Genomic DNA, 26,664 nt, shown 5'->3' with positions numbered 1-26,664 from the left:
GGATCAGTTAGAAAAATGAGTATGAATTAATGATTAGCTGAAAATATAGAGAGGGATGGATACAAAAATAGAGATATGTGTGTACATGAGTTAGTAAAAATAAATATATTTCCTGTTTCTACGCAAAAATTGGGTTTAGAAGCAGTGACATCAAGTGGCAATAAAAACATCCAGTGCCCAGATGTTAACCTCTAAATACCATTTCCCAATAATAAAAAGCAAGAATCCTTAAAGAAATGGCACATGCTATGGCTGGGGCAGGAAAAATACAAAACAAGCATAGAGTATCTTATAAAAAGAAGTGCTCAAAAATCAAAAGAATGGGGCATGTCAAGGGGATGCAGGAGCCAACTTGAAAGTGCTTCCAATCACCAAAGCTGGAAAAATTTGAGCAACAAAAATAGTGTGGGATTGGATTACCCTCCAAAGTATGAAATAAATATGCATGTGTCCATATTGATATAAATGACTGAATAAATAAGTGGGAAAAGGGACAATTATTCCATAGAGAAAAACTCCAAATAATATATTGTAGATACTTCCCCCTCCAAAAATGTGGGCTGGACTTCAGTGACTCATATCCAAAGAACAAAATATGGAAAGGGGAAGACAGTAAGTTTACAGTGGAGAAACCTGGCAAATACTACCTTAACCAAATGATCAAGGTTAACACCACCAAGGTTAATATCATGTACTCCCAATATGATAAGATGAGGAGGTCATTTCACCTATACAGTATTTATTCCCCAAAATCGTAACTCCAGTCTTATCATGGAGGAAAAAAAGAAAAAATCAGACAAACCCAAATTGAGGAACATTCTACAAAATCCTGAAAGTATTCCTCAAAACTGTCAAAGACTAAGAATGTGTCACAACCAGAGGAGACTAGAGACATAATAAATAAATGCAATGCATCTTGGATTGGATCTTAGAACAAAATAAAAAGGACACTGGTGTAAAAATTGGTGAAACTGAATAAAGTCTAGAGTTTAGTTATTAATAATAGTACTGACCAATTACTGTTCTTAGTTTTAACAATGTATAATGGTAATACAAGATGTTAATATTTAGGGAAAGCTGGGTGAGGGATATACAGAGTTTGTACTATCTTTGTAACTTTACTGAAAATCTAAAATTATTCCAAAGTAAGAACGTTATTAACAATAATAACATAAATACAAATAGCATAGAAATCTGGGGTCATGAGAATTGAAACAAGTATCACCCAAAAAAACCCCAAGAGTGTCACTGGTTGTTTAAGAAAACCAGAGAGGAGTGATGTCAGCAAAATGGCCAAATAAGATGTCCCTCACTTGTATCCTCCTCACTCAACAATCTGACATCCATCCATGAAGGAAGTTGCTTCGTGGGAGCTATGGGATCCGATACTACATGCAAAGAGAACTGGGAGGAGTCTCGCCTCGCCCACCCAGTTGACATACAGACCTGGGTCCCAGCTGTGGATCCTGCAGAGGCCGGTGAACTAGCTCCAGCCTCTCAAGAGCCATATGGAAGCCCCTTGACGAAAGAGAGGCTTTGTGGAAGTCTAGGAGTCTGCAGAGAGGTTCCAGCATACCATTGGGGCAAAAAAATACAAATTGGGACGCGTGTCACTTGTAACCCAAGGCAGCACAGCTAAGTGCCAGAGAAACTTCTTGGCCTGTGATTTCTCCCACAGGGGAAACAAAGGGATGTGACTGAGCACCCGGCTTCTCCAGATGCTGCCAGAGACCCCACTTCTCCACTGCAGCATTATTGACAATAGCCAAGAAGACATGCAAACAACCTAAGTGTCCACTGATGGACGAAAGGATAAAGAACATGTGGCACACATACATAATGGAATATTACTTAGTCATGAGAAAAAGGTAAATCTTGCCATTTATGACAACATGAATCGACATGTTAAGTGAAATAAGTCAAACACAGAAACAAATACTGTATAATCTCACTTATATACAGAATCTAAAAACATCAAACTCACAGCAACAGAGAGGAGAATGGTGGTTGCCAGGGGATGGAGAGAGACAGAAATGGGGAGTAGTCGGTCAAAGGGTACAAACTTCCAGTTATAAAATGAGTAAGTTAACAATACTGTACTGTATACTTAAAAGTTGCTCAGAGAGTAGACCCTAAATGTTCTCACCACAAAAAGGAAATGGTAATTATGTAAGGTCGTGGAAGTTTTAACGAATCTTTGGTATCGAATCTCTGGTAACCATTTTGCAACATTTTGCAACATAAAGATAACAAAACATCACATTGTACACCTTAAACTTACACACTTTATATGTCAATTATATCTCAATAAAGCTGGAAAACGAAAGTATGTCATTATTTTTTTTAAATAGAAGATGTCATGTATTTCCAAATCCCTAAAATAAAAGCTATAATGCTGAAAGTGGTAATTTATCTAAAATACTTAACCCAAAAGGACTCCTTCTTGCAGTTATAAATAGCAAAGCTTTTATCTTATTTACATACTTATTTTCCACCAAAAATTACTGTTTCTCCTTCTAATATTGGTCTTAGCAACTGTTCAGAATCACACTTATTCACTTATAAAAATTTCTACTTCACAGTTAATTTTATAAACCAGAAAGCCTAATCTTTATGTGACGTTTACCTTAATAATCTAGTAGAACAAAGTTATTAATATAAAGTCCTTAATTATTAACAAATAGAACCATTACCTTTATTTTATTAAGTTTAAGATAGTTATTGAGTAACCAAAATAATTTTCTTCATGTAGTCTTTTCACTTATTCATTCATCTATTTATTTAATAAAGTTTACAAAATGTCTATTACAGGTCAAGACAGTTTCTGGTGCTGGGGGGACAATAAACAAGACAGGCCAGTCTGTGTTCTCATGGAGCATCTACTCCAGAGGACGAAGGCAGACAGTAAGTAAACAAATGAAGTAACTTCAAATTGTGATAAACACTATGAAGAAAATAAACACAACTATTTATTTCATGGCCATTCTATGTGCAATAGAGAAAGAGGGAGTTAAATAAACACACACACACACACACACACACACACACACACACACCCCTCAATCAAGCGTGTGACAACTGTATTGAGACCTAAAGAATAAGAAGACCAGGCAAGAAAAAGCAGGGGAAAGAGATTTCTAGGAAGAGATTGAAAGCAAGTACAACAGCCCTGGGGTAAACTTAGCATGTTAAAGGAATCGGGAGGGAAAACAAACAGGTTCATGAATCCTACAATATAGTGAACAGGGAGGAAAAAATAACCAAATATGAGGTCGGATACATAGGCAAAAGCCAAATCATGTGGGCTATCATAATCAGAAGCTTAAATACAACAGGTAATCATTGAAGCAATAATGACGCAGCAGTACATCACCCGATTAACATACTTTTTCAGTTCTAAAACATACACTTGGTAAAGTAAGCACATTAAGAAACATAATTAAACACATAATTTAAGGCTAACTTTGTTTTCAGATATTTGGCAAGTTGGTCAGACCAATAACATGATAATCTAGTCAGATAATTCATTCAATCATTCATAAAGCATGTAGTGAGCTCCTGCTCTGTGCCAGGCATTGCTTTGAGTGCTGGAAATACACAGATGACAGCAGTGATATCATCTACTCTGAGCGGTAACCACGAAACTGATCGTGGTGATGTCATGTTCTACTGAGCAACCCACTTTTCTTCCTGAAGGCTCAAAGCAATGGTTCTCTACTATATGCTGAGTACTAGAACTACCTTTGATATATGGTAAAAATGCAGATATCTGGGTCCCACCTATCAGCAATTCTAATGCATAGGTTTCCAATAATTCCTCAATGCACTTTGAGAAACAGAGGTGAGGGAGGAGTGTATCAAAATCACTTATGATTTAAAAATCACATCTCCCCATTGTCCTCTTAAGAATCTTGCTAAAATGAGCCACTGTAATTGATGAAAGGAGTATGTAATATGGCGCAGGCTGTGCTAGGCGTGTGTGTGTATGTGTGTGTGCGCGCGCACGTGTGTAGAGATATTAAGGTTGCTAACCACTACAACGGAGAGTTCTGGGGTTTTGTGGGGTTTATTTTTATTTTAATTGCCAAAAAAGAAATAAGGATCTCTACAAACCAGTGGTTCTCAAAGTAACACCTGCGGATTCCTGGGGAACACCAAGACCACCAGGTCAAAACCATTTTCATAAGCATATTAAACATATTAATTGCTTCTTTCACAGTATTAGCATTTGCCTTGATGGTTCGAAAGTAACTGTAGGTAAAAGTGCTGGTACCTCATTAGAAGAAGCACCAAACCATACTAGTAGTCATCACATTATCACACACTCACCAAATTAAAAAACAAGAAGCAAGCTCCATTTACGAATGTTTTTGACATAGCTGTAGCAGTAAATATTACACATTTTATTAAATCCTTCAGTACACACTTTTTAATATTCTGCATGCTGAAATGGGAAGTATAGATGATTAACTCAAGGGAAAGCACTTATGTGACTGACTGCAAGCTGACCTAGCTGCTTTTTTATGGAATACCATTTTTCTTAAAAGAACAGACAAATGATGGTTACTTAATCTTGGATATTTAGCAGCTGTTTTCTTGAAAATCCACAGTGAGCCTATCGCATAAAAAAAAACAACTGTCAATATCTATTGTTAACTATAAAAGTCAAGCTTTGAGAAAATTTTGCAAAACTTGTTTCTAGCGTTATGGGCTTAAAAGCTTTCCAAATCAAAAAATTTTCCAATAAGAATGGTGATATTAATAAATGTGATTCCTCAATAGTGAATAACGAAATGTGCAAATATTTAAAAGATCTGCATAACCCAAGGAACAAATATTTTCCAAATGACTAATACATGGTGTTAAAAAATCCTGCATGGATGACAGATCCATTCAAAGTAGAGGACAGACCAACTGGTCTTAATGAAAACAGAGTATAGAAACTTCACTGCTATGATTTCAAATCGCATATTGCAATTAATCTTTCCAAAACTGCCTTAAGAGGTACACCATTTGATTGTGTTGACAGTTTCACAGATATATTACATATGTGTAACTTATTGTATGTCACCTATATTTCAATAAGATTTTTTTAAATTACCATTTGGATATATATAGCTTCAAAGAAGGATATCCACAATTATGTGAAAAGCCTATTAAAATACTCTGCCCTTTTCCAACTACATGTCTGTATAAGGCCAGAGTTTCTTCATATGCTTCAAGTAAAAGAACCTATCACAACAGAGGGCATGCAGTAACAGATATAAGAACATAGCTGTTTTCTAGTAAGCTAGACATTAGACATTTGGAGAAATATAATAAATGCCAATCTCATATTTTCCTTATATTGGAAGAGACAATGATTTTCATTAAAAATGCTACATATGTTAACATGTAATGGGTTTATTACTGTTACTTTAAATGAATTAAAAGTAAATTTTTTCAGGGGGTGGGGGGAGGCCGGATGGCTCAGTTGGTTAGAGTATGTGCTCTTAACAACAAGGCTGCCGATTTCGATTCCCGCATGGGATGGTGGGCTGCATGCTCCCCCCCACCCGCAATTAGACTGAAAACAGCGATTGAACTTGGGAGCTGAGCTGCGCCCTCCACAACTAAGATTGAAGGACAACAACTTGACTTGGAGCTGATGGGTCCTGGGAAAAACACACTGTTCCCGAATAAAGTCCTGGAAATACACACTGTTCCCCTTCCCCCCCAAAACAATCTTTAAAAAAAAAGGAAATATTTTTAAAGTTTCTTAGTTTTAGTTTCTAATTTAATAGACATTGATAGATATAACCCCTATAAACAAAAGTTCTTTGGAGTTATCAATACTCTTCAACTCCAGATCATCTTACTGAATGTATCGTAAATATCTTCCTTTGAAGAACCAGAATAAGCAATGACAAAAAACGGGTATGATAGGTAGAATAATGCCTCTCTGTTATAATACCAAAAGATCTTCAATTATCAGATTTGTTAAGTACAAAAGGGCAAAGAATAAAACAATTACACAATATGCTACTATTTGCTGAAAAGGGAGAAGAAATAATGATGGTGCTTGTATATGCATAAACACTCAAATTGGTAAAAGCAACTACCTATAAGGGAAGGGGAATATGGAATATACAGGGACACTATAGGGATGACACTTCTTAATGAATACCTTTAATTTGTAAAACATATGGATATATTTAAAATGTTTTAATTTATAATTTAATTGATTCTAAATATAATCTATTCAGAAAATAATCCTAAACCAATATTAAGCCATAATTCAAATATTCTTTCTTCCTTCCTTTCTTTCTTTCTTTTAAATACAGAAGGGAGATTTATTAAAGTAAGAGTAGGGTCAGCTGGGCAGAGTCTGCTGGAAACTACTGCCTTCAAATATATTTTCAATTTCTGATCTCAGAAAAACAAAAAATCTTACCCTTTTTATAGTCTCTGAGGCAAAATAGTATTGCTAACAACTAAATACTTATGCCAGAAGAATCAGCATTGGCCAATGTGATTTCTAGCACACAAGAGGGAAATGTTTTTTAAACCTATAAATAAATCTCATCAGGAAAAAAACAAAATAGTAATGAATAATTAATTTTTAAAAATCAGGTGAAAACAGCAGTTGGCATATTAACTCATACTTAAAAGACGTCACTGGTGGAATTAAAAGCAAAATTAGATACTGCACAAGAAAAAATCAGTGAACATGAAGACAAAGCAAAAGAAATTATCCAAAAGGAAGCAGAGAATAAAAAGGGAAAAAAAAAATCTCAGTGAATTGTGGGACAATATTAAGCTGTCTAACATACTTTTAATTGGAGTCTAGGGGGAAAAAAAGGATGAAAAAAATACTTGAGGGAATAATAAAGAACATTTTTCCAAATTTGCTGCAAAGTATAACCCTCAAAACCAAGAAACTTGGTGAATCCCAAACAGGATAAACTCAAAGAAAATTATTCAAAGGCACATGATAATAAAATAGCAGGGAAATGGTAATAAGCAAAACATACAAACAAAAATCTTAAAGCAACCAGAGGAAAAATGACACACTGTATTCAGAGGAACAAATATTTTAAAAATCACAGAATTCTCAGAAACTATGCAAGCCAAAATACAATAGAACCTTTATAGGGCTGAAGAAAAAAAAAAGAAGAAAAAAAGTAATGTCAGCATACCTACTGAATTCAATGCCTCCCAAACTACCTTTCAAAAACGGGGTAAAAAAAAATTATAGTAATCAAAACTACGTGGTACTGGCACAGGATAAACAGACACATAAGCCAATGGAATAGAACTGAGAGTCCAGAAATAAACCCAAACATTTATGTGCAATTGATTTTAACATTCAATGGGAAAAAAACAGTCTCTTCAACAAAATGGTGCTGAGACAACTGGATAGCTACATGCAAAAGAATGAAGTTGGACCCCAAACCACTCCATAAACAAAACTTAACTCAAAATGGATCAACAAACTAAGTGTAAAAGCTAAAACTATAAAACTCAGAAGACAATACAGAGGCAGATCTTCATGGTCCTGGTTTTGCCAATAGTTTCTTAGATATAGTACCAAAGCATGAGTAACAAAAGGAAAAAAAAACAAATGAAATTGAATTTCATCAAAATTAAAAACTTTTGGGCATGCAAGGATATTTACCAAGAAAGTAAAAAGACAATCTACAGGATGGGATACTTGCAAATCATGTATCTGATAAGGGATTAATTTTCAGAACATATAAAGAACTCTTACAACTCCATAACAAAAACACAAACAACCCAATTCAAAAATGGACAAAGGACCTGAGCAGACATTTCTCCAGAGATGATACACAAGTGGCCAATAAGCACATGACATGATTGTTCAACATCATTAGTCATTATTGAAATGCAAATCAAAACCATAATGATGCAACTTTACACTCATTAGAAGGGCTATTATCAAAATAAGTCGGTGTTGACAAAGATGTAAAGAAAGTAGAACCCTCATGCATTACTGGTAGGAGTGAAAAATGGTGTAGCTACTATGGAAATTAGTTTGGTGGTTCCTCAAAAAGTTAAACATATAATTACCATGTGACCCAGCAATTCCACTCCTAGGTAGATCCCCAAAAGAACTGAAAGCAGGGACTCACAGAGATACTTGTGCACCAACATTCACAACAGCACTCTTCACAAAAGGTATAACTCACCCAAATGTCCATCAACAGATAAATGAATAAACTGTGGTATTTACGTACAATGGATATTATTCAGCCTTAAAAAGGAATGAAATTCTGATACATGCTACAAAATGTATCTTGCTTGAAAACATGCTAAGTGAAATAAGCTAAACATAAAAAGCCAAATATTGTATAAGCCCACTTAAAAAAGGCAACTAGAACAGGCAAATGCATAAAGAAAGAAGAACCGTGGTTGCCAGGGGCTGGGGGAAGAGTCAACCCAGAGTTAATGTTTAATGGGTACAGACTTTCAGTTGGGGAAGATGAAAACATTCTGGAGATGGAGTTTGGTGACAACTGCAAATAATATGACTGTTACTTAATGCCACAGAAGTGTACACTTAGAAATTGGTAAAATAGTAAACCTTATGTATATTTTACTACACAAAAAAAGTGTGTGTATATCTGGAGCCTTGCCAGATAGTTTATGCTGACATATGATTTATGATGAACTGTTTTTGTTCAACTGATACCACATTGTTGTCTCCCGAGTCATGTTGTATAACCTCTGCAGGAGAGAGAGGGCTAGTGACTGAGTAGCTCAGGTCAGCCATAAGCGTGTTCCCTGCCTACATGACTGACCCCCAATAAAAACCGTGGAAACCATGGCCTAGGTGAGCTTCCCTGGTTGGCAATTTTTCACACTTGTCACACATCACTGATGGGAGACTGGCACTGTCCAAACAACTGCACTGAGAGAGGACAGCTGGACGCTTGCACCTGGCTTCTCCAGGACGCCACTACATGCACCTTTTTCTAATTTTAATCTGTATCCTTTCTGTGTAATAAACCACATCCGTAAGTATAACAGATTTTCTGAGTTCTGTGAGTCCTTCTAAGAAATCATCAAATCTGAAGGTGGTCTAATGACCCTTGACGCAGATGAAAAAGCATATACCATATAAATACTAACCATGAGAAAGCTGGATTGGCTTTATTAATATTAAAATAAGTTACAGTTCAGAACAAGAAGTATTACCAGAAATATATAGTTACATACACAATAATAAAGAGTCGATTCATCAAGAAAACGTAATCCCAAACGTGGAAATCAGTTAAGATTTAAAATACATGAAGCCAACAAATTAACAAAACTAAAAGGGGCCAGCCTGGTGGCTCAGGTGGTGGGAGCGCCATTCTCTTAACACCGAGGTCACCAGTTCGATTCCCACATGGGCCAGTGAGATACGCCTTCTACAACTAAGATTGTGAACAATGGCTCTCTCTGAATGTGGGCTTCCGTGGGCTACTGCGTGCTGCCAAGAGCGGCCGGTGGCCAGCGTGAACAGCCAGCAGCCGCGAGAGCTGCTGTGACTGGCCAACCAGTGGCCGACTGCCTCAGCCGTGGCGCAAGGCTCATAATACCAGCATGGGCCAGAGAGCTGTGTCCTACACAGCTAGACTGAGAAACAACGGCTTGAACCGGAGTGGGGGGGGAGGAGGTGGAAGAAGGGGTGGAAAAAAAACAGAAGAAAAGACAATTCCAGAATTACAGTTGGAAATTTCAACACTGCTCTCAGGAATTGCCAGAAATAATAAGCAGAAAATTAATAGGAATTTAGAAGCTTTAAATACAATAACCTAACTTAACCTAATTAACATTTAGCAAGCATTCCACCTTACAACTACAAAAAAACATACATTATTTTCAAATGAACAGTGAACACTCACCAACACAGACCATGTAATGAGCCATAAAACAGTGTATTGTTAGTTGTCTGGCCCCAAGGGAGAAAAACAGATGCAACATTTCCTAAACTTATTTGACCATAAACCCTTTTTGCAAAGGCTTCTCCAAGGACTACTACTTCCCAGAACACTCAGGAAAAGCTATGCCATCCATTTTCAACACTTCTTACTATTTCTCTTCTAATTGTAACTAACAAAACAAGGGAATCAATAAAAATAGCCTTTCCTTGACTACCCAGCTAGGATTAGTCAATCTTATGAAGTACTTACAAAAGTCCTAAGGCAGGAATAAGCTTGACATATTTGGAGAACAGCAAGGGAGCTAGAGTGGTTGGAACCGCGTAAGGCAAAGAGTAAGTGGACAGAGATGAAATCAGAAAGTTAAACAGGTCACAGCATGTCAGACCTTTTACACCTTGGTAAGGATTTTGAATGCGATTCTAAGTATAATGGGACGGTTTTGAGAAAAGAATATTATCTTATTTACATTTTTAAAGGATTTCCAGGCTGCCATGTAAAGAACAGAATGGAAACCAGGTAGGCAACTAGTTATGAACCTTATGACAGATGGCTAAGACCAGAATGACTTAGACCAGCCTTAAATGTGTTTGCCAAAGAAAAAAATGCCCAAGCAAATCTAAAAAAAATTGTATTGAGATGCCTTAAAGTATTTTCTTTAGCTGGATCACAAGACATCTCAGTATCCTCCTCATGAATGCTTAATCTGTCTTCCTTACATGATTACCCTCACATCCCCAACCTCTTCAAGTTAAAAATGTTCTAAAGCTCAGTCATTGAACCTCTTTTTTCTAGCTACTCTCATTCGTATGTGATTTTAGCAAGACACTTGGCTTTGAATATTATCTATATAATGGTAATTCCCAATTTTACCTGTCTAGGCTAGACCTTTCCTCTAAACTCCGGACTCATGTACACACTTAACTATATAGTAAACATCCCAAACTTAACAAAAATCAGAACTGAGCTCCTAATATTCCGCCTCCAAATGTATTTCCCTTAAGTTTTCCTTCAGATAATACCATGTTTCCCCAAAAATAAGACCTAGCTGGACAATCAACTCTAATGCATCTTTTGGAGCAAAAATTAATACCTGGTCTTATTTTACTGTAACACCAGGTCACATCATATCATATCATATATCATAAATACCAGGTCTTATATTAATTTTTGCTCCAAAAGATGCATTAGAGCTGATTATCCCAGCTAGATCTTATTTTCAGGGAAACGGTATCAACTTGACTATTGCACTTGCTCAGGGATAAACCTTAAGAGACATCCATAACTCCACTCTTTCTCTCACACTCAACTTCAAGTATGTCAGCAAATCCTTTCAGCTCTACCTTCGATGTATATCTATCTGGTAACCAACCACTTCTGACCCATCACCACTGCTATTATGCAAGCCATCATCATCTCTCACTTGGATTACTGCTTTCCTTTGAACTGGTCTCCCTGGTTCTGCCCTTGCCACTGCCTTCACCATTCCCCAACTGTAGTCTACTCTCAACATAGCAGTCAAGTGATTCTCGTAAATCTAAATTAGATCATATCATCAACTGCTCAAACCCTCCCAATGGCTATCTCTCTCAAATAAAAGTCCTTTCAATGGTCTTCAAGGCCTAATCTCATCTAACCACATCTTTGTGCCTCTGTACAAGTATTTATCTCTTAACCTCACATCGGACTACTTTGCCCTGGGTCACTTCATTCCAGCGGCAATGGGCTACTTGCTGTTTCTCAAATATTCCAAGCTTGCTCTAACCTCAGGACTTTTGAACTTCATGTGTCTTCGGGCTTAAAATTATCTAGCCACTAAAATTATCTAGAAGGCAAGCCTGTTCTTCCACCTACTTCAAGTCTTCACTCAAATGTCATCTCAGTGAAGTCTTCCCTTTACGTACTATTTAAAACTGCAAACTTCTCTCATCCTTTAACATTCCTTATGCACCAGCTCTGCTTTATTTGCTTTATGATTTTCTATACATCACTTTCCTCCATCAAACACACTACATATTTTACTTTTTATTTTATTTATTGTCTGTCTCCTCCAACTAGAATATAAACTCTAGGGATTTTTGTCTGTTTCACCTCCTGCTACACACCTAGTCCCTAGAGCAGTACCTTTCACATAGAATTCAGTTTGTTCAATATTGAATCATTGAATGTTAAATAAAACCTCTCCAGAAGTGCCAAGTTTTGCTGGGCCCAATTCAAATTCTGGGACTAACCTAATTAAAATATACCAATTCCTTTGTCAGCATTTATAGTACATGAATAATATTCAACATTCATAAGTACTTTAGTCATGCTTTTATTATTTTATAATCTAAGATATTTACCTTATGATTATACATTGCTTACTGATTCCAAATAGCTCAACTTCGTACCTACTCTGGCATTACTATAAACAGAAAGAACAGAAGGCCTCAGCTACAAGGCCTAGGTTCAAATCCTGGCTCCACCATTTACCAGGAGTATGACTCAGGCAACTGAGCCTCTTCCAAGCCAGTAAAATACCAAGGTGGGGGTGGATTCAAGACTTGCCTGCCTTACCTATCCTACACCTAATCATGTTATTGTGAAAATCAGAAATGTATGAGAAAATGCTTTATAAACTATAAATAAATGTGAGTTAAATGTCCATACTGTAGTTAGAGAAAAACCTGAAATGGAAAAATGCAGTGTTTGGAGCAGAATATCTCACCATACCTCCCTGCCCCTTCACACTTGACTTTAATTTTGGCGTCAGACTGGCTCTTCCACTCACTTACTGTATCTTAAACAAGTTACTCAACTGCTCTGAGTCACTATTTCCACATCCATAAATGGATACAATACAAACCTTGTAGCATCCTTTTGAAGATTAAAGATTATATACACATCTATGTAATGTACCTATGGAATGCACTTAATGAACATTTTTGTCGCTATCTTGTTCTTTCAAATGGAGAAAAACCCAAAAGCAGATAATACAAACTGTACCACAGAGATAGAAATGATGATTTTGATTTGGAAACTGCCTGTGAAAGAACAAGAAAGAGCTAAACGTAAATCAAACAATAATTTCAACAATTCAATAATTGTTTGCCTATTAAAAATTAGTTCTTTCCTTCTTGCCTTTCTCCAAGATAAAATAATATGATGAGATGCAAAGAAAAATCGGCATACAGAAAACCATATTTAGTAACATAAAAAGTTCAATTCAAAATTAAATATTATATAGTCTTTCCTCTTTAAAGGAGAATATTTTTATTAGTCAGTTTTTCAATTTCTCACACATCATGATATATCTTGACACTCTAGAACCCAAGGCATATGACAAAAAAAAAAAAAATTGTGAGATTCCAACTATAGAACTCTGATATAATGTTATTTAACATGTTTAGAAATAACAAATGAATGAAAACAATTTAAAAAGTCAAAGTGCTATTAAGAAATATATCTATAAACATGTCAAGAATGCTTTTTGAAATCATTAGAGTTTGATATATTTCCTCAATTCTATGACACCAGCAATGATAAGATGTATCATCAATATAATAACCATTCTCCAGGGGGGGAACCCTCCCACATTAAATATACACTTAGATATAAAAAATACCACTTTCAGAAAATACCAAAATGTAATGGATCCTTCTGGGAGGCTGAAAATTTCTATTTCTTGATCTAGGGTCTGGTTAAATAGAGTATGTTAAATTTGTCAATATTCTTCAAAGTGTACACTTTATTTGTATACTTTTTCTACATGTACATTTGCTTCAACAACAAAAAATTATGCAATGTACCACCACTTTGTACAGATACAGCTATCAACCAGATGAATTACTGATCTAAATATGAACGGTAAAAAAAATAAAGCTTTTAAAAGAAAACATAGGAAAGTTACTTCATGACATTGAGGTCGGTAAAGATCTCATAAATGGAAACAAAAGAGCACTAACCAATTGATAAACTGGACTTCTTTAAAATCAAGAACTTTGCCACTAGGCCACCAAGATCCTGAAAGAGCTAGATACAGAGTAGAAGATACCTGCAGTACATATGTTTAACAAGACTGTATCCAGAATATATAAAGAACTACAAATCAACATGAAAAAAGATAAACAGTCTAATAGAAAAAGGGCAAAAGGCTTACCACTTCACAAAAGCAGAAATCCAAATGGCCATTAAACATGGTGTCCCTAATATGAAAAGGTGTTCAATTTCATTAGTCATTAGGAAAATAAAATTAAAACTAATGTAATAACACGACACACCCTTCCAGAATAACTAAAAATAAAGGCTGACAATACCAATTATTGACAAAAATAAGAAACAACTGGAATTTTCATACACTGTTGGTGGGAGTGTAAATTTGTAAAACCACTTTGAAAAACTTTAGTAGAATCTACTAAAAATGAACATACCATACAACTATAAGCAAGACCTAATATTCTACTCTAAGGGATATACGCTCACTAGGGGGGAAAAAGTACAAAATGTTCACAGCAGCAAAAATATAAACCACCTAAATGTCCATTATAATAGAATGGACAAACTGTGGTACACGTATTCACAAAATAGAATACAGCCATGAGAATGAACAAACTACAATACCACGTGGATTAATCTCATAATTGTAACGTTGAGCAAAAGAAGCTCAAATAAGACATATTAGTATATGATTCCACTTAAAACAGACAAAACTTTTCTACAGTATTAGAATACAAGAATCACAAGGGAGTGGGGTGAGAAGTGCAGCACTTAGATGTTTCTTGAGCTGGGTGCTGGTTACAGAAATGTGCTGATTTTGTGAAAATTTAGCTATACATTTTTCCATATGTAACTCACACTTCTTTTAAAATCTTACATTAAACATGGTCCCCAGTTGGTGGCTTGGGATTTCTAATCCTCTCCTATCACAAGATTATTCACCCATACCATGCTCACACTTAACTGAAACAGTCCTATGTCACTCCCACTGCTCTTCAGAATTTAAACATCAATATCTCTGTCCACATCTATTATATGCCAAGCACTTTAACATTCATTTATTCAAATATTTATTGAATATCTACTATGTACAAAACCTGCGCAGAGTACTTAGAGTACAAAAAAAATGAAGAAGACATGGTCCCTAGCTTAAAGGAGTTCTTAATCTTACGTAAGACCACACATACAAATAACAAGTCAATATATAGAGAGATAAACACAGAATATTATGGGAACACAAGGAACATCAAAAACAGCCTGAGGGAGTAAAGGCATCAGGGCTGGCTTCTTGGAGGTGTGAACACCTGAGTCTTTAAAAGGTAAGTAGGAGTTATCCTGACAAAGTGCACTTCAACAGGGGGAACAGCTTGCGCAAAAGCACAGTGATAAGAAACGGTGCAGCCTATGTGAAGAAACATCGAACAGCTGCTAGACGTTGCTTAAGGATAAAGACAAAAACTGGGATGGGTGGGGGGGAATGGCCAAAGAGATAGGAAGATGCCAAGTCACAAAGAGACTTAGACCTTATCCAACCATAAGATGGGACAGTGAGGTTGATGTAAAGAAATTATGTGGTCAGATAAATTATTTAGGGAGCCATGTAGAGGTGGATTTATGGGGGAAAAGGCTGACAGAAAGGAGGCACGTTAGGAGGCAGTTATGTAATTGTCCTGACAGAAGATAGGGGCCTGAAATAAGGAAATAAAAGCTGTAACAAATGTGGAGAAACTAAGAGTATAGACACATGCTGTTGGTCTAGAGATCACACTTTGACAGTCACTAACTTGGCATTGGCAAATTTTTTTCTATAAGGGACCAAATAGTGAGGATGTCAGGTTTTATAGGCCACATGCAGTCTCTATTTCATTTCTCGGTTTTTGTGTGTTTTTTAGACCCTTTAAAAATTAAAAACCGTTCTTAGCTAGAGAACTTTAAGAAAAAGGCAGTGGGCTGGATTTGTGAGTATAGTTTGCTGATCCCTGCTGTACACCATAAAGAAGTAAGGATTAACCTTCCTATGAGATTAATTTTCCTAAAATGCTACTCACACATTTGTCCCCTACTCAGAAACTTCTCCATTGGTCCTAACTGCCTACTGAACAAGACAAATCCCTACCATGCATAGCTTTCACAGACGTCTATACTGTAGCTCCAAACAGGCTCCAGCCCTGTGTGAATCTTCCCTTCTTATTAAATTGACCTACTTACATTTACCTGCCTCTGAATCTTTGTGGTTTTCCTCCATGTTCTTTCTTCCTTTCCAAACCTACACAAATACCCTTCCTTCAAAGCATAACTCAAATCCTACACGGAAGTGATTTCACCATCCTCAGAACTCCTAAGAGCACTGTCTCAATTTATGAGATTTATGTGCTGTCTCCAACTATTACTACTTCAAATAAACTGTAAATTCCTTAAGGGCAGGGAATAATTTATACCTCTATCAATGGATCTAGCATACAACAAGGGGTAAACAAAAATTAAGGCAGGGGTGTGTGTATGTAACATATATGCACACACATACATTATTTTCTAAACTAGCTATGTTGAAGCAAATGGTGATTTCACCTTCATTTATATCAGTAACTAAACACTTTAACTCTATGGATACAATGTAAATGCTGCAGGAACCACAGAATGACAATCCACCAGCACACTGTTCTCCAATTACACATTTTAGGATTAGTTTACTAGGGAAACAGTAATAATATAACCAGAATTTTTCCAATGGTCAATGTTATCAATATAGGTACACTGGGATAATATTAAAGGCATTACTAAACCAAGTCCAAGTTTACTTATCTCTATTTTTACTTATTTTTAAAATACAAAATAAGCTTTTATAACTAAATTGCTTTCAATTCACCATTATTACTCAAGTTCAAGGTCTCTCTCTCTCTCTCTCTCTCTCTCTCTCTCTCTCTCTCACAGACAGACAGACACACACACACACACACACACACACACACACACGCCGCACATGGTCTGAAATTTTTTTTTAATAAGATTTCTCTGCGACAATTCACATTACCAAAATGGCATTATTGATTTCATTCAGAATTTAGGAAAGCAGAATATATTTTTAAAAGATAAGAAAATAGTTAATTTTAGTTCATTAATGATAAATAGCTATAATCACAGAATGTTTTGAGCTGGGTTAAAAGATTCTTCCTCGACTTGAAATTACTGAAGAAGTCTTTTCAAGTCCAAAGTGTGAAATATACCTTATTTGACTACACAAAGAATGTTCAAGACTCTACAAAACTTCCTCCATAATCATTTGCCCACATTTCAGTGCAAACTACAAAAAAAATTAAAACATTTATACAAAGGCATAGAAAACAAAAGCAAAAGAACTTAACCCAAAGATGACCATGAAAGTGAATATTTACTTTTGTAACTCTTCAAAACACATTGAAGAAAGCTTAGTGATTTACAACATGGAAATGAGTAATAATCATTGATAAATTTAATATTAATAATGCACTATTGGAGGACAAACCCAGGAACCAGGGAATCCCATTTCTCAATTCCTGTTCTACCACTGGCTTAGTTCGGTCTTAGGCACATACCCTTAGGTTGATAAGAAAAACTTAACTGACATTCTAAGGTTGTAAGAATTGATTACCTGTTTATAAAGTACTTTAGGACCATGAAGGGGAACCACTGTAACCATTAAATGTCATATGCTTAATACAAAACTGTAGCTACCTGTTAGGCTTGCAAATCCAATCATCATGATTCTTTTGTGTCTTCTGAACAGCAAATCTTCAGTGAGTCAGTAAAGTGCATGTATTTAATGAGCTAGTTTAGCAACCTCAGAGAAATAAATTTTCTTCCAAATCTTTGTTTTCTCACAAACCATGTCACCATCCAACCCAACTATTTGCAAAAGGAAACACGACCCGGTTCACATTAAAGTTAAGTCCAGTAATTGATAAGCCAATACCAAGTGACTGAAAACTATTAGGAATCACAGTGGAACTTTCTTTTGTTAACTTACCAGAAATGTGACTCCTGAAAGTAATCCCAGAAAACAGTCATTCTATCATGAGCTTTATTAAAGGGAAAGTCCCTACACTTACTTACAGAGCTCGCAAATGTTTTTAAAGTGTCGACACAAGACGACATTGACTCAAAACCTAGTTTGTTAGGTAGTCCCAGCACCTGCTTGGTGTTGAGCGACTGGAGGCTGGCGAGGCTGCTCAGCAAAAGTGCTGATCCATCTCCAGCTGCCCCCTTCGTGAATGACAGTAACAATGCAAACACTGACAAAAGAGCTGGGAGGCCACCTCTAGCCTCAGCTTGGAAACACTTCCACCCTACCCCCAACACACGGAGCTGCAAACCCCGGAAAAGGCCCTCCTCTTCCCCATCTCACGCGCGGAGACCTGGTCTCTCGCCTGGCAACGTGGGGAAGCCCTACCCTTCACTCTTCACCGGCAGCTGAGCACCTTAAGGAGCGGGGGGACCTGCTGCCGCTTTCCAGCCGCCCGAGGAAAGGGGAGGACTTCCCCCCAGCCGACGGCGAGCAGAATCGGCGTGCGGGAGACGCGCCGAGAACTCCCCGGGTCTCGCACCGCGCGCGAGGGGAGGAGCGCGTCCCCCCGTGGGCAGGAGGGCGGAGGGTCGCCCAGCTGCGGGGGGGGGGGGGGAGCGGGGCTCGGTCGCCGGGCACACCGTCCTCCCGGGGTGGCAGCGCTCGGCCGCCCGCATCCCGGCAGCCGGAGGCGGCGACACGCAGGCTCGGGTCCAGCAGCGCAGGGAGCACGTTCCTTCCCCGAGCCAGGTCCCAGGGGCCGGCGCCGGCGGCCCGGGCGGCAACTCTCCCGCCGCCCAAGTCGAGGGTGAGCGCGAGGGCGGCCAGCGCGGGGCTGCCGGCGGGATGCCGCCCGGGCGGGGGGGGCGGCGAGGCCGGCCTCCGGGCAGCTCCCTCCCCGCGCGGTCCGCGCCCCGCGGCCGTCCGCGCCCTCGTCCCTCCCGCCGCCGCGCGGGGCAGGGCCGCGGACCTCCGCGAGCCGGGCGCGGGGCCAGGAGCGGCCGCGGGCGGGCGGGCCGGCCGGCCCGGGGCCCTACCTGAGGCTGTGTACCAGCTCCCGGCGTGACTGGCTTCCCGGCAGACCACTCGGTTGGACATCTTGGTGCCTGTGCCGCCTATGGTGCACGAGGATGAATGAGGAGGCGGCGGCGGCGGGAGCGGCTCGGCGAGGGGACGAGACACCGCGGGCCCGGCCCCGGAGGAGGCGGCAGCGGGGAGGGGATCGGCCCGGCCCAGGAGGAGGAGGAAGAGGAGGAGGTGGCGGCGGCCCAGGAGGACGAGATGGCAGCCGGGGCGGCGGCGGCGGCAGCAACAATCACCACAAACTCCGGCGACCGCCGGAAGATGGGGCCCGCGGCGGCCTCGCCGAAGCCCGGAAAGCCCTGGCCCGGCCCCCGGAGTCGCCGCCGCTCCCCCGCCGGGGCTGGTTCAGCCGAACCGCCCCCACGGCCCCCTCCCCGCCCTGCCGGCCTCCCAGCGCCTCCGCCGGTGACCCCACCCCGTGACTCCGCGCCCGCCCCCTCCCCCCACCCCCCGCGGGACTCCCCGCACCCACTCCAAGCCGGGGCAGGGCCCTCCTGCCCGCCCGGCCGCCGGCCCGCGGCCCCGCCCCGCCCCGCTCCTCCTCCGGCCGCGCGGCGAGGCTAACGGCGGAAACCGGACAGGCCAGACGGCATCTGGGGGCGGACGGCCCCGCGAGGAGGCAGTGGCAGCTGCAGCTCCGCGCACACAAAAGCCCAGGGCCGGGGCCTGAACCGGTGAAGGCAGACCGGGGGAAGAGCCAACGGTTCCTTACTCGCCACTCTAACGGGTCCTGCCCACTGAGCATGCCCAGCAGCCGCTGCCAGGCCCTCCGAGGAATCTCAACGTGCTCGCTCCGCTCTCCGGGGTTTAGAGGCAGCAGAAGCTGGGAGGGGGAGGGCGAGGGGGGCAGGACGCAGCCGCAGGGCTAGCCCCCTCCCCCAGCCAACTTCCTTAAATGAAGCGCACCGGGGGCACGCAGATGCGGCTTTCCACCTGGAGTGCTCGTAGCCGCCACACACAGGAATCCTTAGAGCATTCGCACCCCCGAGGTTTCACTTCTAGGGACGCAAGTCTGGCCACGTTGGGAACTTCATTTGTAGAAGCAGGCACAACGTAATGTGCCTGTGGTCCATCCAGCAAATGCTAGTTTTGCTTTACAGGGCCATCCTTACTACCTAATCTTGGCTTTCACACTAAACATTTATCGTTTCATGTTATATTTATGTAGGTGCATTCGTAACTCCCTAACTAGATGAAAGTGATATAGCCAGCCTCAGTTATTCTCATCTATAAAATGGGGATAACAATATTCAAGGAGTGTCCCTAAGATCGACTTAATAAATGTAGAGCCTGACATAGTAGGCATACATACAACATTGTTTCCAATCCTCCATTATTTTAACAATCCCAGTGTTCCACAAAAAATTACTTTAAAATTATGTCAGAATCACAGCAAAGTAGGATATCTTGGACCTCCCAGGAAATGTTATGAAGTGAACCACTCCAAAACTAGGAAGAGTAAAAGTTGCATATCTTCAATGAAAGATTTGGGGTTAAAACAATAAAATGTTGTACCAGAATTTCACAGTAAACAGCTCCTTGGTAGAGTCCAAAGCACATAACTGGCTGCCTAATACTCAAGTTTCCCTAGTGACATACAACATACATTAAAAAAAAAAAAAAAAAGAAAAAGAACAATCTGTTCCTACACCTTTTCAACTTTAAGGCCCAAGGATCTTGTGTGAAATTCCAGTCTTAAAGCCTGGTCAATCACTGGAACATTCCGACTTTCACACTTTTTCTAGACTGTTATCAGGCTAACACCTCCACTGAATCTATATATTTTTTTACTCAATGTTTAACCCTCTCACTTCATCACTGACCTGCCCAAATATTAAGATATGCAGAAGAAGGGGGAAAAAAAGGACAGGCCAAGCAGTCATTTAGGGATTAACAGAAAAAAGAGCTGGGGCTCTGATTCCATGGTACCATTCCTGGAGTACGAAACTTAGTGGTAACTGATGAAATGGTAAACTTTTCATTGTATATTCCAAAAAAGGAAACTGTTGATATGGTGTTGATAACAGTGATAGCTCTTGAAGTTAATTATTGTTGATTCTGTTTCCATGGCCAAAAAAAAAAAAAAAAAGGAGGGGAGAGAACAGTGGATACAATGAACTAAGAAAGTTTCATATTTCAGGCAGGTCAAATTAGAAAATCAGATTTGAGTCCTGGCTCTCAACAACTATGTGATCATGGGCATCTAGTAATATAATCTTTTCAAGCTGCAGTTTTCTCACCTATCAAATGCAAGCAGCAATAATATCAAAGTCACAGGCTTGCTGTAAGAATCATTATGTAAGGTATGTGAAATGATTTATAAACTGTTCTTTGTAAATGTTTATCGTTATCCTCTGCTCCTAGCAACAATCCCAGGTCCCATTCCAAACTAGTAATCTAATTTAAAATTAAGCTTACATCCTATTAAAATGCTCAATTGGAGTTTTATTTATTACTGGTCAAACTCAGCAAAGACCACAATGCCAAGCAAAGTAAAAGGTTAGAAGATCATCTATTATCTCTTGAACGCTCTGTATGTCCTATCATTACTCCTTCTGTCCATTTTATTCTGACTACTTTATTTAAGGATAGACTCTTGAAAGAAATAAGTTGTAACTATTTATTTACCCACCTCCCCTAAATTAAGGTAAGATCCATATAATGCAAAAATACTTAGTATCTCAAAGAAGCCTCTTTGGCAATACTGTACAATTCCCATGTTATTATTAACAATTTCCATTATATCCACTAGGGATTTGGGTTTGACACTCCATAAACAGAATAGTAAAGGGCAAGAAGGAAATGTTCATTAATTGTCTTTATGAAGCACAGACCTTCAATAAATAAGGCACCACTAGACCCAGAACCCAACATTAATAACCCAACATATCTTCTGAAACAGCATGTCAAATATTTACTACAGCATATATTACTTCTGTACTAGCAAATTATCACAACCAACCACAATGTCCATTAATATAAGAGTTGTTAAATTAGGGTGTATCCATCCATACATATAACCCATTAAACGAATGAGGTGGTACTATAATATACTGGTATGTAAAGAGTTAAATAAAAATAAATAAAGCAAGCAAGTAAATTGCAGAACAATGTGTAAAGTATGCTACCATTTGTGTAAAATGAGTACTTACATTTTCATACACTTGTATATATATATGGAATACTTCTAGAAGGATACAAAACAAACTGGTAAGAGTAACTGTTTGGGTGGTTGAGGTGGGGGGGCGAGATTTAACCTTTTCAATGTACATCTTTGTGTATCCTTTGAATTTTGAGCCATATACATTTACTACCTATACGAAACATAATAATTTATTTGCATCTTTAAGCTTGATCTTTGGAATCTACATGGCAATATTAAATGGACTATTTTTAGATTTTACTTATCCACAGCTGCTGACAGCTTGAGGAGCCCAATTACTAAATACCTTATACATACATACATACATATATATATATATATATATATATGCATATATATATATATAATATATACACACACACACATATATATATCAGAAAAATATTCTAGGATGATACCACAGGGTTTTGAACAAATTAAGGTTGAGAGAAAAGTTTAGTATAAAGATGCTCTTTTCATTTCAATTAAAATTGACACTCTAACGCAATCAGTCAGTTTTGCCCCTTTCTTCTTTAGAAGCCTAACTTCGTAAGTAACGTTTATTAAATGCTTACTATGTACCTGTCACTGGGCTAAGAACTTTACATATATAATGATTCTTGTAAGATATTTATAAGAAAATTTATAAGAAAATTTGTTCCAAATTTTTTGGAATAAATTTTGTACATAAAGTTTTTTTCAAATTTATTATTTGTATTATTTAGGATTCCCAGAAATGAAATAGAACTGAGTCAAAGATTTAGTTATTTTTAAAGTCTGGTAAAATTTTTAAAAACTCTTATTCATTACTGACTGCCCCTTTTATCTCTGACGACCCACTTTCCACGAATATATATTTTGCTACTTTCCAATTTAAACCCAGAGATTAAACAAATGGATTCTCAGTGATAGCCACTTACAGCTTTCACCTTTTGTCCCTCTTTGCTACAGTGTGTGACGATATGTATCAGGCTTCCAATTTGATAATGCCTTTGTGGAATCCAGTCCAGGAAAATACCTGGCTACAATATTTTAAGCTATCCCCACAACCATTCAATCACGTTTCTAACAGGGAGTTATCAATCTCAAAATCCCATTATAACTTCTCCTAAATAAGATTTAAAAAAGGGTTCAATATTCTTCCTCTAGTTTCATCAGAATTAGGTAGATGATCACCTTCTATCCAAACTGCTTTTCTTTTTTGCAATTCAAGATCTGTGTCCTCCAGGAATCTATTCCTGATTTACTCTACTGGTCCTCCCACTAACCCACCTAGCAACATAATCCACTCTAGGATACGGTCCTTTACTCAATTTCTGTATTTTTTTACTAAACAGTATCTTCCCTATAAATTAAGTGCTCAAAGAATAGGAATTGTTTCTATAGTTGCCAGCTGCACATCAAACATCTCATCAAAATATACTAGTAGAAACTTTCTTAACTGATTTCTATTTAACCAACTTACTGGAACAATGACCTGTACTCCCATAGTAAAATACACTGAACAATGCCCACCACAAGTTGAACTCTTGAAGCTGGTAGACTACACTTTTTAGGAAACGCTCACACTATTGCACTCTCCTCCTAAATTTGTGTGCATAACAAGGGTCATGTTCTCCAAGCTATTTATACCAGTTATACTAGGTATTGCCATTACATAACGTAATTAAATATTACATAAACCAATGAAATACAAACATACAATGCAAAAGGTGTTTGTACAAAAATCCGGTGGAATGCTTTGGAAAGACTCAATAAAAACAACTGTCAAATTATAGGCAGATGACACAGGCTGGAAAAAATGAAAAAAAAAAAATGTGATTCTACAAATTATTTCTTAAATGTTTATAATCTTACTCTACTTTCAAAAAAGTCTGAAACTGAAATTTGTAGACCACACTTTTATGAGAGTGGTTTGTGGAAAAAAATGATACAGAATTCCAATCAAAGAACCCATACCCAGAGCAAAAAAACTGAAAGTACTGTACTGCCATTTTAACATAGATTGATATTTTTAGGTTTAAAAAAAAAAAGTTCAGTGTCATTTAATTCCCTACTGTGACTTACTTGAAATTTCATCTACCAGCCCAATAAGAGGGCTTTTACTATACACACATAAAGTCAAATCGATCCCCCCAGCCCAAAGAAAAAAATGTAAGCCCATCTGACAGCATTATAGCAGTGTAACACAGCATTAAGGGGAGGTAATACAGCATTAGGCTGGGTTTGATTCCGTCCCAAAGTTACTTCCCCGATTACCTTCAACAACTTAACCAAATCTCACTTCCCTCACCTAAAAATGAGGTATTAAAATTAAACCTATTTCACAGGGTTTTGGGGATTAAATGACAAGTCACAAGAAAAGTATTTAGCATGGTGCCTGGCACATGTTAACAGCCATGTGTACTGCCAGCAAAAGCCATGCCTATTCTCAGCCCTTACTAAAAAAAGTATCAATTTAAAAATTGAGTAATTTAAGCCTTATCTCAAATGTAATTCAATATAACACCATAAGTAATGGAGCACTAGGCAGAATACTGCATTACTTCTGAGTGGTCATTAACCAGAGGTGTATATAAGAATGTCTTGTCAAATTCAGAAGCCCAGATTCTCAATTGAATCAGGCTCTCCAGGGCCCAGACGTATATTTATATATATTATATATACTTCTTATTTGTATATGTATATATTTACATATACATATATACACCTAAGTGGCTCTGATAGAAATTGCTCAAGTACTGTTAAAATTATTGATGCTAAACCAGTCTGGTGGCTCAGGTGGTTGGAGCACCTTTCTCCTAACGCCGAGGTCAACAGTTCGATTCCCACATGGGCCAGTGAGCTGTACCCTCTACAGCTAAGATTGTGAACAATAGCTCTCCCTGGAGCTGGGCTGCCACAAACAGCCAGAGGTTCACATGTGCTGCCGCCGGCTGAGTGCTGCCGAGTGCTGCCGCGGGCTGCTGTGTGCTGCTATGGGCTACGGTGTGCTGCCAGGAGCGGGCAATGGCCATTGTGAGTGGCAGCCGGCAAGAGCTGCGGTGAGCTGCCGACCAACGACTAGTGACCAACTGCCTCAGTGGGGCGGGGGGGATTAGCACAAGGCTCATAATATTAGCATGGGCCAGGGAGCTGTGTCCTATACAACTAGACTGAGAAACAATGTCTTGAACCAGAGTGGGGGGTGGGTGGAAGAAAGGGGAAAGAAAAATGATGCTTTACTAAAAGATTACCCAATTGTACTCACTCAACTATTAAAATACCACTAAAAAGTCAGGCAGATTAACATATGAGTTAGCTAAATAATCAAAATAAATTTGATGAAATGCTTGTGAAAACTACAAGTAGGAGATTCCAGTATTTCCAGGTTTTTCCTATTCAAACATATAGATGTAAATCAAAACCATATCCTCTCCCTTCAAGTGTCACTCCTACTGAAGTCTTTCCAGTATCAAAACTGTAAGACATACCTCATCAGCGTTAAATTTCTAACTTTGCCTTCATGTGTTTAGCTGGGACACAAGTCTTCAATATGCTTCCCAAGCAGGGTGTTTCAAACTCAGCACTACTGACATTTGAGCTGGATAATTCTCAGGGGAGGGGAGGGCACATGCTGTCCTGTGCACTAAGATAGTCAACAGCATCCCTAGCCATTACCCACTAGGTGCCAGTAGAATCCCACCTTATTCCAGTTGGAACCAATATGATTCTAGATATAGCCAAATGTCCACCGGGGAGAGGGGGGCCAATCACTCCAGTTAACAGCTACTGCTCTAATCAATGTTTTTCCTTCGTGCCTCTCTTCAGACAATTTTCTCTTTTCTTAGTGCATTATCTGAATTTCCTCACACAGGACAAAGTGAGCAGACCCAAAAAAAGGACTGGCTGGTGTTTTTTTATTGCAAAAAGAAGCAATGATGTTAACCAGCACAAGTACTTCTCATTTAGCTATAAGCAACACATTGGTAGAAGTGGGATTGAATGCCAGTTCAAGCACTTACCAGCAGTGTGGTCTTGAGCAAGTCACTTAACCTCTCCAAATCTGTTTCCTCATCTGCAAAATGTGAATAACAATATCTACTTTGCAGAGCTGCTATATTAGAGATAATTTAAGTAAAATAATACTGTGCCTGACACGTAGAACTGCAATGATAGCGATTATATTATTAACATAAAGTTTGATAGCATGGGAGGATTTTGTATACTATCTGTAGTGCTTACACCAGAACTCCAACTTTACTGTGGATCAGAATCACCTGTAATAGTTGTTAAACACTGAAGATCTCATCCTCCAAGAGGTACAACACTGAAAAAAACTGATTATTTCTTTAATATTATATTTGACTCTAATGTACTTTCATGCTAATATAAAACTAAAACATTCTAAGACACAAGAAGCAATTCATGAAAACAACTGAACCACATATTTAGAACAAAAACTACTTTAAAATAGAGCAAAACTACTTTCATATAGAACAAAAACCACTTTAAAATAA

At 38.7% G+C, this 26,664-nt stretch overlaps 1 protein-coding gene across 1 annotated transcript in view; it reads right to left on the bottom strand.

The window, feature by feature from the left end:
• The window catches only part of MEMO1 (mediator of cell motility 1), a 98,612-nt gene extending 78,700 nt beyond the window's left edge, over nt 1-19,912 (bottom strand). The window contains 3 exon segments of the mRNA XM_081068372.1: nt 18,978-19,055; nt 19,496-19,567; nt 19,570-19,912. Coding sequence (XP_080924498.1) covers nt 18,978-19,055; nt 19,496-19,567; nt 19,570-19,768 — 349 coding nt within the window. The 5' untranslated portion in view covers nt 19,769-19,912.
• Between the last annotated feature and the right edge of the window lie 6,752 nt (nt 19,913-26,664).

The sequence above is a fragment of the Rhinolophus hipposideros genome (assembly GCF_964194185.1).
Source record: "Rhinolophus hipposideros genome assembly, chromosome: 12".
In the NCBI taxonomy this organism is placed as follows: Eukaryota; Metazoa; Chordata; class Mammalia; order Chiroptera; family Rhinolophidae; genus Rhinolophus; species Rhinolophus hipposideros.
Note: the sequence above shows the minus strand (reverse complement) of the source record. Positions and strands in the feature narration are given on the sequence as shown.